We start from the raw sequence: 16,985 nt of genomic DNA, 5'->3' as shown, positions 1-16,985 counted from the left end.
TAAACACTTCAGATACTTCAGTCCACTACCTCACGCACAACATCCTGAGCGAGGCATCCCAACACTTACAGCCACCTCCAGGAAACCTCACGGCATCAGTGGCACGGACACCAGCTGATGGAAGCTTCAGCCGGACAGGCCACCTATCCCACCGCACCCCACCGCCCTCCCGGCCGACAGCAGCACGCCCGCGCCGCCGCCGCCGCGCGCGCGCACCTGCTGTCGGCCGTGCGCCGTGGGCAGCTCCCAGAGCGACTCGTTGGTGCGGTGGTTCCAGAAGTAGTGGCGGTTCTCGCGGCGCGACCAGAGCCGCCGCCAGCCGTCGGCCACCAGCTCGGCGGGCAGGTCCGTGTCGCCGGGGATGGGCAGCGGCGGCGGCGCGGCGCTCACGGGAGTGCTCGGACCGGCGACGCCGACCGCCGACGGCAGCGGCGAGCCGGCGGCGGCCGGCGACGCCGCCGCGCCCGGCTCCCAGCCGGCCGGCGGCCCGCTCGAGTTCATCGCTGCCCAACCTGGGGGCAGGAGACGCCATGGGGTGAGGAGATAGCAGGCAGAGACATAGGGAGATCAGAAGTCATGGTGAGGGACCTGGGATGGAACAAGTGTTAAAAAAGTGAGGCAGTTACAGGAAATCAGTGGCTCAGGTGTAGGTGAGATATTTGTGTGGAGCACACATGCATATAGTTTTCCACTACCTTGGCACCCCGCTTGTTAACTGAGGTAATGTTTTCAAACCTTTTGGGCAGTATCTGCACACATTTAGCAGCATGGATAAGGCCACCTGGTGAAGTCATAACTAGTAAAGCCATGTGCAGCAAACAGAAATAAAGGTGGTAACTTTTGTTTGTATCACTGCATTTTCATGCGACTACATATCTTAACAAATTGCATAGAATGTTGATAGGAAAATGCCTACACACACAGCTACCACAAGGAAATACAGAGCAGTTGTTAATACCAATTGAATATGTTTGGTTCAAGAAAACTTACTGGGTTTGAAACCTTGAATTCATACTAGCATAACATTCACATTAAAAAAGCACAATATATTATAGCATCATGCTAAAAATATCTTAAAAACAACAATACTACAGTAATGTGATGCCTCTAAATCATGTTTAGCTTTTCAGTGGTGGCAGGAAAAAGCAGGGACAAAACATGGTCACTATGATCAATATGCCATCCTGTGCCTTGTTATCACTTTTCTATATTGTTCAGTAACCATACAGGGAGCAGTCCTGCAAGCAATATTCAGCTATGAAAACCATCAACTTAATATCTTTAACACAGTTAACTGAAGCAAACTGGCAGAGCCACTGAGATATATCATGCATAAATGTCTCTTTAGAATCATGACACACCTTGAATGCCAGCTTAAGTTTGATGGACAGTGATGTATGATTGAACCTATTGAACCTAACATTTCAAACTGAAAATGCAAGTTATACATCCTTACATAGAATCAGACCTATACTCATTTACTGCACAAGTACATATGCATGCTTTGTGATCATTTTTCCCTCTCTTGTTTACCTCATCATGCATCACCCTGCAGACAGTACCAACAGTGTTCAAAAATGAAAGATTTGGGGGATCCGATTCAATGAATCAAGGGTCCACCACACTCAGCTGATGGCAAAACAACCCTGATATAATTGATGCAGCTCAATCAACTGATATTGACTATACAAATATGGCCAATCCAGTGTGGCTGGCAATAATATCCCTGAGCTGGCCACAATCAGCTATATATGGGCAAAACGATAGCATCAGTGACTCAAATCTTCCCTGGCGCACTTTACCATGAAACTAAAGAATATGAACACGCAAGATTATCAGATAACGGCATTTTAAAATTTCACACGCACGATCCTCAACGGCCCAACTCGTACCGGGTTTTCAAACACATATAACAGGATGTGTGGCGACATGAAGGACCATACAACACATTTTACAAGTTCAATGCATCCTATTATGCACAAAGTTCAAAAGAAATTCAACAATGAAAGGTAGGATTTTCGAGCACACCTTATTTTGCACGAGACGCGGCCAGACGTAGCCCACAGCGCACCGACGCCATTTGCCTCTGACGATCGTGATCGTTATTTTGGTCACGTGACCGCTACAATGTACGGTATATCTTCTCTGCTGTTGAGTGCATCTTCTGTGGACGGACATTTGATTGAGATGTATGCAATGACATAATTCTTTCACATCAAAATCGATAAAATATTAAAAACTAGCATTCTAACGTACGCTGGTACCAACGGTATGAAAATTTCCCCAAGATACTATTCCAACCACGTAACCAGGCAAAAGGTTGTGGCTGCCTGGACGGCAGCTGAAAGTATACGATGAGGTACGGAATATGCAGTAAAAATTGATGAGCTGATCATTTGGTGCCGTTAAAAGACATAAATAGATCAGTCAGCATTAGAACGCTCTTCGGGATCAAGGAGGTCCTTTAACTCTAATAAATCAGCTGACGCACAAATGAATATTTGTGCAGCAGCTTGTCCCGAGACGAAGAACCTGTTCGAAGCAAAGAAGTAGCAGAGCAGTTTTACGTGTTAGCTTTTTGATTGGTGAGTTTTCTCCCATCTAGAACCGGATTGGTGAAAACAGAGATCTCTACGAGTGGTTTGCTATTTTCGATACAGATCTGGGTGTCAGCGTTCTCAATCTGCGCCGCTTTCCGAAGACGGTCTTTCTAGGCACTCAAGTGAAGGGGGTGAGGCCAACATTCTTATTCCCTTCATACATTTGATTCGCCGGTGCATCCACCGAAGGTAGGTAGGAAATACGTGCAAACTGTGTTTTTTTAGGTGCGGGGGTGGCAACTTAGCGTGATGAAAGTCATTTAGGAGGGTGTCCTACCAAAGCCGTGGAGCACTGTAGCTGTGTAAATTTGCAATGCATTGATTTTGATCCTGATGTAGATTTCATCAAACTGTTGTGCGTGGTTGTTATATAGGAAAGTACTTGAAATTCGGATCTGGGTCGGGTATACATATGGATCATGGGTTCAGTTAAATGTCATATGAGAAGAAAATGAATTTCCTTATTTTGGGAGTGGTAAGCCAGACTGCGAAACTACACATATGATGACGATTGTCTGGAGCAGGCCATGTGGGACTCACGAGTTTCAGAGCTTCACACCATCAGTTTGATGTGCGCATGTTTGGCACTTGATCACCACTGATTTTGGTGTCCAGGAGAGCCCATGTTCAAGAAATTATGTTGTAACTTTTTGACAAAAAGCTTAAACTGTTTTTCAGGCATAGATAAGCCAGCAATTTAGCTCAGTTTGGCCTAGGATTATTCAAGTGTATGCGTGATCCAGGCTTAGCACATAAATTTTGTGTGCACATGAGGTGCAGTAGGTGGAATCTTTGGAGATTATATATATATATATATATATATATATATATATATATATATATATTGTGTTCAAGCAGTGTTGGTTTTGTGTGTAGCTCATCTTCAATGGACCAGGATGGGCCAGCCACTATGCAGTTTATAGATATTTAGCAGCTTACCATAGTACACAGAGCATTAGTATCTTTCCACTGCAAGGTGCTGATAGCACAGTGGTTAATGAAGCTGCATGCCTGAGGAACCATGGGCAATGGGTTTCATTCTATGCAGTCTTTAGCCTTTCTGTCTGGGTGAGAGACAGGCAATGCCATACAGCCTCAGTAGCTCAGCATATTCCAAGGTCCAAGCCCCATTGATAGTCAGTGATGGATCTGTCTGAAAGTTTTTAACCCTAATCTGTAACCAGACCAAAAAACTTCTTCTGAACATGTTGACAGTCAAGAAAAACTGTGCCCAAAATGTCAAAGAATAACTGTTGCATGGCTGGCTGGTTGTCATCAGATAATGCACATGATTTGGGTCTTCCACTTTGACATGCATGCTGACATATGCGCATTCAATAGATAATTTTTACAAGCAGTGTGTATTTTAATAAAATGTCATTTAAATAAACAGCAAAGCTTTAATGAAGTTATCCCTAGTTGAGAACACTCATTGTGCTGCCTATGCCTATGCCATCACTGAATAGGTAATGAAATATTCACTGCTAAATGAAATGGTTTGTTGCATAGAATTGAGGCAAGTAGTAGGGCACATAAATGTAACATCTAGTAGGCTTGGCATCATGGCTATTTTTAAAAGTAAGGGAGAGCCCTACAGTGAGCAGCTTCTCTTGGCTTGCTACAAAGAATGAGGCAGGTGGATTGGGCACATAATGTAAATCTAGGTAGGGTTGGATCATGACATTTCTAAAAAGTAATGAAGAGCCCTACAGTCAGCATCTTTTCTTGGCTGGGTGGCTCAATATCATGCTGGGTATTGAAGTGCACCATTATAAAAATTACAGAAACTTGAACTATATGTTCTGGGACCAATTTGGCCTTATATGTATTCCACAATTCGGGCAGAATGGGCTTGCATTTCTTCTCCTAATGTTTGTAATATGATGCACATTTTTTGCATTAACTCAGCTGATGGTAACTAGGCCCCAGTTTCCTGATCCCACCTCTGACCTCTCCACCCCCCCCCCCCCCCCCTCCCACCCTCTTCCACATCTCCAGGTCTCCATACTCCTCATTGCGTGTGCTTCTTAGCCAATATTTTTGTTAGTTATATTCACCAGCATTGCACCAGAGACCACTCCAACCGCACCACTCTGGCAGCGTAGACAAAGACAGACATGTATGTGCTCTGTCCACAGTAGGCTCATGGCTATTCAATTTCATCATCACAGCATTGAAATAAGGTGTCAATGACTATGAGTGCAAAGCTGGAACCATTATGTGGTCAGAGTAGACATTGAGGCGCTAGGTGGATTTCAGTGCACAGCCAAACCCACTAAGTCATGTGGGGTCACAGGTAAGGTAGTTATGCTGGTTAGCATGTGGGCAATACAGGTGTCCCATTCCCATCTCTGTGTAGAAGCAGGAATTTTCATCCTGTCATGTGAGGATGTAGGGTTTGGGATGCCTCCCAAAATTCACAGGCCAGCACTTCTGGTTTACCAGAGCTAGCACCTTTTGAAGAAGCAACACAACACAGTATTTGGTGAGGCTGTCTGCAGATAGCCAGCTGAGTTTTTCCAGCAAATCTGAAACATAGTAAACTTTTGTACTCATAGATCATGTTTGCTGCAGAGCTGATGACTTTTTGAAGCCAAGAAAACATGTTTGAGTACCATTCCCATAAACTGAAATGCAGTATCAGATCTGTGGGAGGACCAAGGCACTCATCAGCATGGAGACAACACTAGGGGCAAGTAGTTACTCAGATGTGCTAGGCTGTAGAGAGTGTGAAACTTAAGATGCTGTCAAACAATCACAATGTCAAGAGTACTGTCCTACCAGCAACAGTCAGTTGACTCTGGGTTTACATCTAGTGCCTGGTGATAGTTTCACAGCCCCTGGTGATAGTTTGTGGACACAGGGCATGCAACATGAAAGGAATTTTGCTCTGTCAGGGTGGAATGCAGCATGTGTGGGGTACCAGCTGCCTACGAGGTCCTCCCGGACATGGACGCCATATTACACTCACCACCCCACAAGACTCTAATTGCATCCCTACCATGGCCCTCCTGTTGAGCAGGTCACAAGAACCCCAGAGTGTTTGGGTCGCTCCCCAGCCTGAGTCATGCACAGAAAGGTGGTCTGCACCTATGTGGATGCTTCAGAGGATATGGCCGCCTCTTTGACCTGGGAAGTGTCAGATCCAGAAGATGGTGCATGTGATCCATCCTTCTACATTGGATGCCTTTGGTGGCAGGTTGTACTTGTCCAATCCCTGTGTGGCAGAACATGTGGAACTGTCTGCTGGCTAGAAGGGAGTAGTAGATGTTGTCTGGGTTTGTGGTCCTCAGAATAGAATAAGTAACATCACCTTTCAAAATCCTTTGCCCTTTCACATTCAGTTCATATACCAAATGCGTGTCAAATTGATGCTCATTTATGTAATGTTTTAGTCAGAGCAACGAATGGTCTTGGTGTAATTAAACCATAAGAAACCACTTAGCATGCTTTATAATCTGTAAGTGTTGACTTCTCTCCAACATATAGTTATCAGGCAAAAGATGAAAGGACTTCAGTTTCGGCCTGGGCGTGGCGAAGTCATGGTTTGCTCCAGTGGCTTCGGCTTTGGCTTCGGCTTTGAGCCATTTTTCACGGCTGGCTTCGGTTGCGACATTGGCGTCGTGCCGTTTTGAACAATTAGTTTCAGCTTTATCTTTGGCTTCGTCTCATTTCAGACAACTGGTTTCGGCCAAAACAAGCCTTTGATCATGAGTCCGGCCTCAGATCTATGCGGGCTTAAAATGTTGCGGATTTGACATGTTGATTATTCACTGCGTTTGTGACTTTACTTTACTAAAACAATGACCGGCTACCCCAGTGCACCACATAACTTCCCTAGGCTGGGACGCATGCACGAACAGAATCGCAAGCTGGTCGGTCATTCTCAGGACAAATTAACACCTGTTGACGGCGGCAGAACTAACTGTCCGAGGCGTACTGTGTGTACTGACACGCAGGACGAGAACGGTGGTCGGGAGACTTTCCATCCAGAATGCATATTGTCTCAGCCAGTTGTCAATCCGTCCTGTGTTAGTAATTCCGCAAAACAACTGGTATGTTTCTGAACCCCACGGGTTTGAACAGACGCGATTTTTTGTGCCGTGCAAAACGACACTGTACATTAGATTTGGCGTGGGCTTTGACCTCTTGATTTTAACTTGATGGTGGTTCGGCTTTGGCTTAGCGTTTCCAATGTACGAAGTCCCTGGCTTCGGCTTCGCGTTTACAAAGTTTTGAGCCGCTGGCTTTGTATTTGCTCGGCCGTTTTAAAAGTACGAAGCCGCTGGCTTCGGTTTTACAGTTCCAAACTTCGAAGCCACCGGCTTCGGATTCGACTTCGGTCACGAGCTGTACACTTAGGATTACTCTGATCATGAGATTATCCTTAGTAAGCGCAGATGTTTGGATTTTCTAACTGGGTGCAACGTTCCGTGCTCGGATTGATATATCAGGTCCCGTGCATGAGCATCGGCTTTTCAACTAACGTTCACCCCCTGTCACCAGGTGATAAGGCACTCAGTCCAACCCAGGGGACTCCGCCATGGCTGTTCTTCAAATCAAACCCGCCCAGCTACAGAGGCTGTTCTGCTATGGTAAGCGCCGGCGCACGTCCCGGAAAGCACGTCTATCTGTGCTCGGCGGTGCCGTGTCAGGCATTCAGCGTGTGCACAGTCGAGATGCCTCAGACTGTCGGAGATTGCGTGGGAGAGTCGCTGGAGACAAGACACCGACGGCGTGTAGCTGTGTACCGGTCTGGGCAGCACCGGAAAAGCTCGCGTGCTCCGTTAGCTTATGCACGTGGAGTACCATGCCTCCACTTTGGAGGATATTGGTGTAGTGTTTCGGGGTCTGAACCAAGTCTCATCCGAATGTCTGCTTGAATTTCTCGCCCAACACAGCCCAGTGCAGTAACTTCGAATTATTTTTCTCGGGAATGGGAGATATCTCTCAATGCTATGTTATGTTATGGCTCATGGAATACCTAATCTACTGTGTGTGATGAGGCTTTTCGTCGAAAGGGTCTCAGTGGAGAGCTTGGGAAGGACGTTTTTTGCTAGCCCCAGTTTGACCACCACAGCTAAGTACCTCCTTGTCTCCGTTGTTCCGCGCGCGGTGTGCTGGCCCTCTCAAATCCGTGTGTTGTGACCCGCAGGTGGCGTGCGCACAATGGCGGCGGCCGCCTCGCAAGCTAAGAAGCCCAACGTGGTGCTGGTGGAGGGCGTGCGCACCCCGTTTCTCATGTCCGCCACCGAGTACAACAAGATGATGCCGCACGACCTGGCCCGCGAGGCTCTGCTGTGAGTGCCGACCGGTTGGGGGTCACGTGACCCGCTGCGCCAGCTGGGGGTCACGGGACCCGCTGCACGGGCTGGGGGTCACGGGACCCGCTGCACCAGCTGAGGGTGACGAGACCCGCTGCACCAGCTGGGGGTCACGGGACCCGCTGCACCGGCTGGGGGTCACGTGCCCTTTTAGTTTAGCAGCCAGCTGACGCCACTGCAGCAGCCCGTCCTCAGGCCAGCACTGACCTTTAGAAAACAGCCGATCACGTCATGTGGCTGGATAATCGAAATCGGTGCACGAGGGAGTGCTTGTCCTTTGCGCGAAAGACGTACCCCCGGTGGGGTAGCTTTGCTAAATAAGGTGTGAGAATGGACCCCACGCCATCCCAAATGAACTGAATACTGCACGTCTGTGTACCCTGTATGGTCCAAACCGCGTCCGTTCGTCGACGGCGGGCGCCGCCGCGCACCGCCGTCTCCTGCCCGCCTTCCGCCGTCACGCCCCGCCGCCCCTGACCGTGCTGGCGGCGGCCGGCAGCGGCCTGGTGCGCAAGGTGGACTGCGACCCGGCCGACATCGACTACGTCACGCTCGGCACCGTCATCCAGGAGGTGAAGACGAGCAACATCGCGCGCGAGGCCATGCTGGGCGCCGGCTTCTCGGAAAAGACGCCGGCGCACACCGTCACCATGGCCTGCATCTCGTCCAACGCGGCCATCGCCACCTGTGAGTGGCGCCGCACCGGCCGCTGGTCAGACGTGTCCGGTGGGACAGACCCGCCGACCCTGCCAGCTCCCGCCCCGAGCAGGCAGGGGCGGGCAGCGATGCTCCTGGTGGCGGGTGCCGGCGGGATAGACTGTGGACCCCGCCGCCCGACTGCGGCTTTGGCCTGGTGTTTGCTCATCTAGCGCCCGATCAGTTGCCTTTCCGTTATCTTATGGGCTGATATATCACTATCTAATCAGGTGCGGGCCTGGCAGCCGGGCTGGATGGGTGACGGAGGGCTGTGTGGAGTGGCTTGGGCGCACCCTGTAATGGGCGATAGCAGCGATCTGTGCAGTATGCGTCGGGGACAGTGACGTCATCCCAGTGGGGTGGACGATCCGCCGCGTCACCGGATCGCCTATACCCGATACCGATGACCTTGACCGCCGGCAATGGCCTAGATTGTCACCTGAGTCTGTCCTTGGTGCTCGCCGTCCCCTGTGACCCCGTCCCCATCCCGCGTCACTGCATGTGCACAGCGGGCCTGACCTGACTACCGCACGCAGGACGTCTCGAACATCGCCCTTGACCAGGCGCATCGCTATGGCCCCCGCGTCGCCCTGTGACCCTGCGCGTCGCCTTGTGACCCCGCGCGCCGCCCTGTGACCCCGCACGTTGCCTGTGGCGCCGTGCACCACCTGTGACCCCGCGTGCCACCCTGTGACCCCACGCGCCGCCCTTGACGCCGCCGCGTGCCGGCCGCCAGGCGTGGGCCTGATCTCGGCCGGCGTGTACGACACGTGCGTGGCCGGCGGCGTGGAGTTCATGTCAGACGTGCCGATCCGACACTCGCGCCAGATGCGCTCCATCATGCTGCGCGCCAACCGCGCCAAGACGCTGGGCCAGCGGCTCGGCCTGCTCGCCTCCATCCGGCCCTCCTTCTTCGCGCCAGAGGTCAGTCCACGGCTCGCCGAGGCGGCGGTCGGCCAGGCTCGGCGCGCAGGGCGTGCGCTGGTGGCTCGGCATGGAACTCAGCTGTTTGCGAACGCGGTGTGCATCTTGGAGACTGGAGGCGGGCGCCGTTATCGGAGGTTACACAGTGTGCACTTGGTCTATGCTGCGGGTGGTTGCCTCGCCGTCTGGTTCGCATACATTTGTCACGACGTTGGGATTTCACTTAATGCGCTCTTGTCAGCTGGGCTCAGATCCCTATGTTGTAAACTAAGCTGAAGTTGACGGCTACACCGCAGCCGTGTGGGACACGTGATCGAGGGCTCCCCTTCTGGTCGCACCTGACGTGACATATTGACAGCCACCGTCGCGGTCACGTGAGCTCAAGGGCCATTAGGCTCCAAATGGTGGTAATCATCGCCACCGCCGCGTGTCCCGCCAGCTGCCGGGCATCGCCGAGTTCAGCACGGGCGAGGTGATGGGGCATTCGGCCGACCGGCTGGCGGCCGCCTTCTGCGTCAGCAAGGCCGAGCAGGACGAGTACGCGCTCCGCTCCCATCAGCTGGCCCTGGACGCGCGCAAGAACGGCCTCCTCTGCGACGTCGTCCCCGTCAAAGGTCAGTGCTTGGCGAGTACGCTCTAATGGCGGGGGGGGGGGGGGGGCTCACGCGTGGAAACGGTGTACGACGCGAGAATCAGCATGAGTCAACTTAACGCACGTTTTCAGACATTCGACGCTGTTCAGGCAGATCCGACCATCACAGGATCGCACGTTAAAGTCAAGTGTGTCTACGTCATACGCTCATATTTCCGTGTTTCTTACTTGTGTTGTACATCGATGTGCCCCCACGTGAAATAGCATCTTCGTTTTGGGTCTTGGGTTGGAAGGATCTAGAGCGTAATCTTGTGGAAGCGTGTGAGTTCCCAAACGGCACAGCCACATGTATGAGAACTCACAAACCCCTTTTACGGGGCATGTAAACTCTCCCAACTGTTACGCCTCTAGTGCGCATTCGAACCTGGCTGTCCGTCCCCGTCCCCGCGGCAGCCGGCGTGACAGACTCTACGCTGGCGACATTAGCAGTGACACGTGCCGCCGCGTGATCAGTTACAACATCCCGAGCGTCCGACCACTGGGCGCACTACCCCACGCGGCGGCCGGTGTCGGTGACCGCACCGTTTTAGCACACACCACAGTCGGACATTTCTTCAACGCGAAAGCCAGCTCGGCTGCTTTTCATGTACGTGCGTGAGGGTATGGACGGTCATTGACAATTGTGTCAGACCTTGTCTGATATCATCAGCGGGTTCAGGTATAACTTCGCTGTGGAAAACTGACCACTGCTGCCGGGTCTCAGTCTCAGTCCGCGTTAAATCACCCTGACCGGAAAGTGTCACTTTTCGTCAGTTCGTCTATTCAGGATTCCTGCGTAAGATGGCTACAACGGTCGGGCGCCTTTATGACCTGATCTGTCTTAAATTGGTCCGTCCTGTCCGGTCCGGTTCGGTCTGGTGTGGTCTGGTCTGGTCTGGTCTGGTCTGGTCTGGTCCGATCTGGTTTGGCCCGATCCGATTCGATCGCGTCTGGTCTGTTCGGTTTTGATCCGGTCCGACCGGGTCCGGTCTGGCCCGATCCGGTTTTGTCGGGTCCGGCGCCTGACCCGGCCTGCTGCCGACAGTGCCGGGCAAGGACCAGATGGTCTCGGAGGACAACGGCATCAGGCTGACACCGCCGGCCAAGATGGCCGCCATGAAGCCGGCGTTCGTCAAGCCGCACGGCACAGTGACGGCGGCAAACTCGTCCTTCCTGACTGACGGCGCCTCGGCCTGCCTCATCACCACCGAGGAGAAGGCCAAGGAGATGGGCTGGAAGCCCAAGGCGTACCTGCGCGAGCTGACGTTCGTCTCGCAGGACCCCAAGGACCAGCTGCTGCTGGGGTGAGCGCAGCGGCGGCCCGCTCTGACCAGGCACCGGCCGGCCGGAGGTCGGCGCGCTTGGTTATGGAGGGGCGGGGAGGATCGCGTTTGGCTCGTGGCGCGGCGGGGTACAGCTTCACTCTGTGGGAATGGCTTGAACAGTGAGGGGGATGAGGTGAAAACGTCGTTGTGTTGTCCAAAAGTTTGGACTATGGCGACGGCTATTTTAAGACCAGGAAGCGGGGTTTCACAGTCACGCTTATGTCGTCTGAAAATCGTTTTTGTATGTCACTGCTTGAATTTGGTCCAGCACAAAAATTTGCGCTTTAACTTCTAGGGTTCGCTGGGTGTCATTTATCCGCCGTCAATAAGAGGTCCGCGCCAGCTCCTTTCCTCTCCTCAGATCACTCCTGCCGTCTCCCCCGGAGTGAGGTGGGCGGGTGTTGGAGGGGCGCACCCCTCAGATCACTCCTCCCGTCTCCCCCGGAGTGAGGTGGGCGGGTGTTGGAGGGGCGCACCCCTCAGATCACTCCTCCCGTCTCCCCCGGAGTGAGGTGGGCGGGTGTTGGAGGGGCGCACCCGTCAGATCACTCCCACCCGTCTGCCCCGGAGTGAGGTGGGCGGGTGTTGGAGGGGCGCACCCCTCAGATCACTCCCACCCGTCTGCCCCGGAGTGAGGTGGGCAGGCGGGGGCTGTTCAGCAGACCGCACTCCTCCCGCTGTCCGGCGCGCGGCCCGGGCCGACGTCAGTAGCGGTCACTCAGTGCCAGCTGTGCACCGTTGCATTGGCAGGGCCTCCGCCCTGGCTGCGGCCCACCTGGCACGGCGTCCGGAGATGAGGCGGCCGTCAAACGCGCCCCGCACCTGCCCAGAGAAATCGGCAGGGCCTCCCGTCGTTAAGACGCGATCGAAACACTGCACTCCACGGGAGAAGCTGACAAAGTCAAACTGTTGCCTTGTGCCAGTCGCCGAATGTTGGTCTGGCACGATCGTGCCGCCTGGGATGGCTCCTGCGGAACAGGGCCATCGGCGGAATGCTGCGCAAACGTTATCGTTATGTCCTCCCCCTGGGCTGGGTATAGCCTTCTGTAAAATTGTATACATCTTACGGGTAGATGACGGCAAAGATGGGGCGCAGCGCTCCAATATTTTGACCAAAATTCGTAGACGTATACATGCACAAAGGCATCAGGAAAAATGGTGCTCCATAGGGACTTTTCTGGTTGCATCCATCACTCACACTGTCAGTTACACAGGTACGCTTTGCACACGGCAGGGGTTCCAGTTTTCGGCACGTACACGACAGAGATTTCAGTTTTCAGCATGCACCTGACAGAAATTTAAGTTTTCCGCACGTACACGATAGAGATTTCAGTTTTCGGCATGCAAATGACGGAAGTTTCAGTTTTCGGTATCTATGCGGGACGGTCCTGACCATTAGTGCACACGCGGACTCTATCCCGACTCCGCGGGCCCGGTGAGTCAAGAGGACGGCTCCGGCGACACGAAGCGAGGCTGTGCCCTGGGGAAGTGACACCGGACCAAAGGGTCTATGTAAAGGCAGACCGTACCCGGGACGCCACGGCCATGTGCGCTAATTGGTTCAGCGTTTACCCGACGGCCAGGCGATCACTTCCCAGCTGCTGCACCATCTCCTGAATAGGAGGCGGTCGGGGAAAAGCGTACCGAAGTCAGGCTTGAACCAGTGACTTCCGACTGTCATTGCCACACGGATCGACCAGCTGCGCCGCCGGGATAATCAGAGACATCCTGTTAGTGGGCGTTTGACGTTGGTGACAAAACGAAGATATGTGAAGCAAGTTAGCGCGATGTTCGGGTGGACTTAAAGATAACGGGACTAAAATTACCTGAACCGAACCACAAGAAGCATTTATTGGGATCACTAATTTTTGTTAAAAATGGCATAGTAGTGTGAGGGTCTGTATCGTTGCCTAAGTGCTTGTGAGCAACATCTGAGTGGTGTAGATAATTGCATCGCTTTAAGTGTCACCAAGTGTTCCTGACCGTGCCTCGCTGCTGCTGGAGTGCCGGCCGGCGCGTCGCTGCGGCGTCTGACCGTCCGTCCGGGGTCGGCAGGCCGACGTACGCCACGCCCCGCGTGCTGGAGAAGGCCGGCCTCAAGGCGCAGGACATCGACGTCTGGGAGTTCCACGAGGCCTTCGCCGTGAGTGGCAGCGTCACCCGCGCTCACAGTTCTGTTGTCGACATAAGTTCCGTTCTGTGGTTCTGATTCACTCGTTAGCACTCTACCGGACTTTTAGCGTGCGGTTTCAATTGCGCATGCGCAAAGGCTGGACAGATGGCGCTGGTAGCGGCGCCCGGCAGGGTTGCTGTTCTGTTGGTGCTGTCTCGCTCAGCGCGCCATGCCGGCTGCCATGCTACAGGGCCACGATCGGACCCGCAGGCGTGGCCGTCTGGGCTCCGCTGTCCGTCCCAGTGTCGCTGTGGGGAGCCCGGCCCGCCCCGTCACCCGGCGTCAGGTATCGGTGTTGACTCGCGGCTGACCAGACCCATCAGCGGTCCGTAACGCCGGCCCCGCCCCGTGCCCCGGAGCCAGGTCTCGGTGTTGACCCGCGGCTGACCAGACCCAGCAGCGGTCCTTAACGCCGGCCCCGCCCCGTGCCCCGGAGCCAGGTCTCGGTGTTGACCCGCGGCTGACCAGACCCAGCAGCGGTCCGTAACGCCGGCCCCGCCCCGTACCCCGGAGCCAGGTCTCGGTGTTGACCCGCGGCTGACCAGACCCAGCAGCGGTCCGTAACGCCGGCCCCGCCCCGTGCCCCGGAGCCAGGTCTCGGTGTTGACCCGCGGCTGACCAGGCCCAGCAGCGGTCCGTAACGCCGGCCCCGCCCCGTGCCCCGGAGCCAGGTCTCGGTGTTGACCCGCGGCTGACCAGACCCAGCAGCGGTCCGTAACGCCGGCCCCGCCCCGTGCCCCGGAGCCAGGTCTCGGTGTTGACCCGCGGCTGACCAGGCCCAGCAGCGGTCCGTAACGCCGGCCCCGTCCCGTGCCTCAGGGTCAGATTCTGGCCAACATGAAGGCCATGGACTCGGACTACTTCGCCAAGAACCAGATGGGCCGCTCGGCCAAGGTGGGCGCACCGCCGATGGACAAGTTCAACAAGTGGGGCGGCTCGCTCAGCATCGGCCACCCGTTCGGCGCCACAGGTGCGAGCCGGGCCGGCGCCCCGCCGGGGCCCGGGCAGTGCGGCCGCGCACCGCCCGCTGTCGGACCCAGCGCCGGCGTTTTCGGGCGCTGCTCCCGGCCGCCGCGCGGCGCGGCAGCTCGTGGCGCTGCAGGGCGGTGATGGGCAGGGCGGCCGCCAGCTACTGAGGGCGTAACGATGAACACTACCCCTGGAACCCCTGGCGCGTTGGGCCGTACAGACTGCTCCATGGTGATTGCTTTATTTTTCATTACTCAACTCAACATTCCTAATTTGTTAAGCGCTGCCAGTTAATTGGATGTCGGCATGCATTTTGGGTTCTATTACATACAATTGGGTGCACTTATAATTGGGTGCTGTTCATGTACCCCGATGCATGCCAATAAAATTAACTTACACCACACTCGTTAGGTAGATATTTTGTGTAATATTCGCATTCCCCTTAACACACGTTGTTGAGACATGTGTTGCCTCGGAGACAATAGCAGGTGCTAGATAACCCAGGGGCGGGTGCCGCGCCGCTCGACCGGCCGCCGCGGCGGGGCGGTAGCGCCGTCTGACGACGTGTCTGGCCGGCAGGTGTCCGGCTGGCAATGCACGCCGCTCACCGGCTCATCAAGGAGGACGGCAAGTACGCGCTCATCGCCGCCTGCGCCGCCGGAGGACAGGTGAGTCGTCCGTGTCCGCTCGCGAACGGTGGGTCATCCTCTCCTGCTCCCTTCCGGCCTTGGGTGGCGAGTCAGCCCTCCCCCGCTGTTGGGTGGTGGGCCGCCCTTCCTCGAGCCTTGACCGGTGGGTCAACCTCCCGTGCTCTCTTCCGGCCTCGGGCGGCGGGCCACCCTTCCCCGCTGTTGGGTGGTGGGCCGCTATTACTCGAGCCTCGACCGGTGGGTCACCCTGCTCTGCTCTCCTCGAGCCCCGGACGGCGGGTCAGCTCTCTTTTATCCATTGGCAGTGGTTGGTCCCCCACCGCTGCACAGCCGGCGCCTCTTGGTGTATGGAGGCGGGCCTCCGCTCTCTCTGCGACGGGTTCGCCATCCGCAGCTAGCCTACCGTCCCGTCACCGTCTATCGGGCAGCTTTTAGAGCCGACTGCCGAGCCACTGTGCGGATGATGCGCGTGACGTGTCGTCGGCCGAGTCCCTCACCGGAGGTGGTGCCGGGCGGCCCGCTGGCGCCGCCCGGCCCGGCGGCGGTCCGTGACCGGGCCTTGACCTGACGGGAGCCTCGCTCGGCAGGGCGTGGGCATGATCGTGGAGCGCTACCCCGGAGCCGCCATGTGAGACGCCGCCCCGGCCGGCCGCCTCTGTTACAATGCAAGTCGCCTCTCCGGAGGTGGCCAGGTGACGCGTCTCCGGGAGGGTGGCGTGGTTTGAATGCGTGGGATGCGGGCGATATCTGATTATTTTATCAATATAGTGCGGAATTGGTAAGCGTGATTCGCAGCGTGTGAACGGGCACCGTACTGGACGTGGCGTGCGTATAGCCGTTCGTAATGAATTGCCAGCGATTACAGGAACATAAACAGATGGTGGCGATTGTGATGCCGCCCAAGTACGGGCCTCGCGTTGAATTGTCATTCGCCGAACCAGCCGGACGCTGTGTATATGTTAGCAGCATCCGTAAGCCGCACCTGATGTTTGCGCCGGGCGCGGCGGGGTAGCCACAGACCAGATATGTGATGACGTGCGGTCTGCCGATGTGAATACAGAGACTGAGCCCGTGCAGGGCGTGTGCGCATCTGCGACGGGGCAGGATGTCGGAGCGGCGGGGACGCCTGACATCCGTCAGGACGTACCAGGCCGCTCCCGTGGGGTCTCGTTCGGTGGTGTGTTCCGGACGTCTCACCCCCGCGCCACGCTGCCTGGAGTCGCTCGGCCGCAATGGCATGCGGCCACGGCCGCCGTATCGGAGGCTGTCGCTCACGCCCCGTCGCTGCATCGCTGCACAGTTTGACCGCGGAGCAGATATGGTGTGTGTTGCGGCTGCGCCCTAAACTGGCGCGGTGTCGACGTCTGCGTCCCAGCCGCGGATTGGTCCATTCCCGGACCGCACACCGTCCTTGTGCGATCTGGCAGCCCGTGCGCCGGCCAGAGCCGGGCCTCGTCTCCGGCCGTGCGGTTTGCGACACGAAGTGACCTCACCACTCGCGGTGGTTTAACACTTACATCACCGCTCACATCGCAATGGCGCTTATGCATAACTCAAAACCGAATATGATGTATGCTCCGGACGTGGGAACATGACATTTCTCCTGTGCCTTTAAGACGACGCAGTGGAAAAGACATTTGGGACAGGCATATGTTCCGCGTCCAGCAGAATAGCCTAAGTAGCCGACGCGCTC

At 55.3% G+C, this 16,985-nt stretch overlaps 2 protein-coding genes across 4 annotated transcripts in view; one reads left to right on the top strand and one right to left on the bottom strand.

The window, feature by feature from the left end:
- The window catches only part of LOC119089955 (mRNA (2'-O-methyladenosine-N(6)-)-methyltransferase-like), an 11,494-nt gene extending 9,414 nt beyond the window's left edge, over window positions 1-2,080 (bottom strand). Inside the window, exons 1-2 of the mRNA XM_037212756.1 lie at window positions 2,029-2,080; window positions 217-512 (exon numbers count right to left, since the gene is read on the bottom strand). Of these exons, the coding sequence (XP_037068651.1) occupies window positions 217-501 (285 nt within the window). The 5' untranslated portion in view covers window positions 502-512; window positions 2,029-2,080. The remainder of the gene's footprint in view (window positions 1-216; window positions 513-2,028) is intronic.
- A 449-nt stretch (window positions 2,081-2,529) lies between these two features.
- LOC119090425 (trifunctional enzyme subunit beta, mitochondrial) lies at window positions 2,530-16,366 on the top strand. Of its 3 annotated transcripts, none has more exons than XM_037213226.1 (11): window positions 2,530-2,585; window positions 7,107-7,195; window positions 7,756-7,900; window positions 8,424-8,611; window positions 9,357-9,544; window positions 9,984-10,158; window positions 11,221-11,479; window positions 13,556-13,643; window positions 14,493-14,643; window positions 15,222-15,310; window positions 15,880-16,366. In XM_037213226.1, exons 2-11 carry the CDS (start codon window positions 7,144-7,146, stop codon window positions 15,922-15,924), a joined length of 1,380 nt encoding a protein of 459 aa, XP_037069121.1. In that variant the 5' UTR covers window positions 2,530-2,585; window positions 7,107-7,143; the 3' UTR covers window positions 15,925-16,366. The 3 variants fall into 3 exon arrangements, with proteins under 3 accessions (XP_037069121.1, XP_037069119.1, XP_037069120.1); XM_037213224.1 differs by lacking the exon at window positions 2,530-2,585 and adding an exon at window positions 2,736-2,789; XM_037213225.1 differs by lacking the exon at window positions 2,530-2,585 and adding an exon at window positions 2,736-2,793.
- Window positions 16,367-16,985: the final 619 nt, after the last annotated feature.

Source organism: Pollicipes pollicipes, unplaced genomic scaffold (genome assembly GCF_011947565.3).
Source record: "Pollicipes pollicipes isolate AB1234 unplaced genomic scaffold, Ppol_2.1 Scaffold_3087;HRSCAF=3621_pilon_pilon_pilon, whole genome shotgun sequence".
Lineage (NCBI taxonomy): Eukaryota > Metazoa > Arthropoda > Thecostraca > Pollicipedomorpha > Pollicipedidae > Pollicipes > Pollicipes pollicipes.
The sequence above is the reverse complement of the archived record's forward strand: the minus strand, read 5'-3'. Positions and strand labels throughout refer to the sequence as shown.

What these genes read in the sequence shown, in the direction of transcription:
- LOC119090425 (XM_037213226.1), top strand. Translation starts at nt 7,144, where the DNA reads ATGGCTGTTCTTCAAATCAAACCCGCCCAGCTACAGAGGCTGTTCTGC. An exon ending in CTGGCCCGCGAGGCTCTGCT is followed by an intron (nt 7,901 to 8,423) that starts GTGAGTGCCGAC and finishes GGCGGCCGGCAG; the next exon opens with CGGCCTGGTGCGCAAGGTGG. An exon ending in AAGGACCAGCTGCTGCTGGG is followed by an intron (nt 11,480 to 13,555) that starts GTGAGCGCAGCG and finishes CGGGGTCGGCAG; the next exon opens with GCCGACGTACGCCACGCCCC.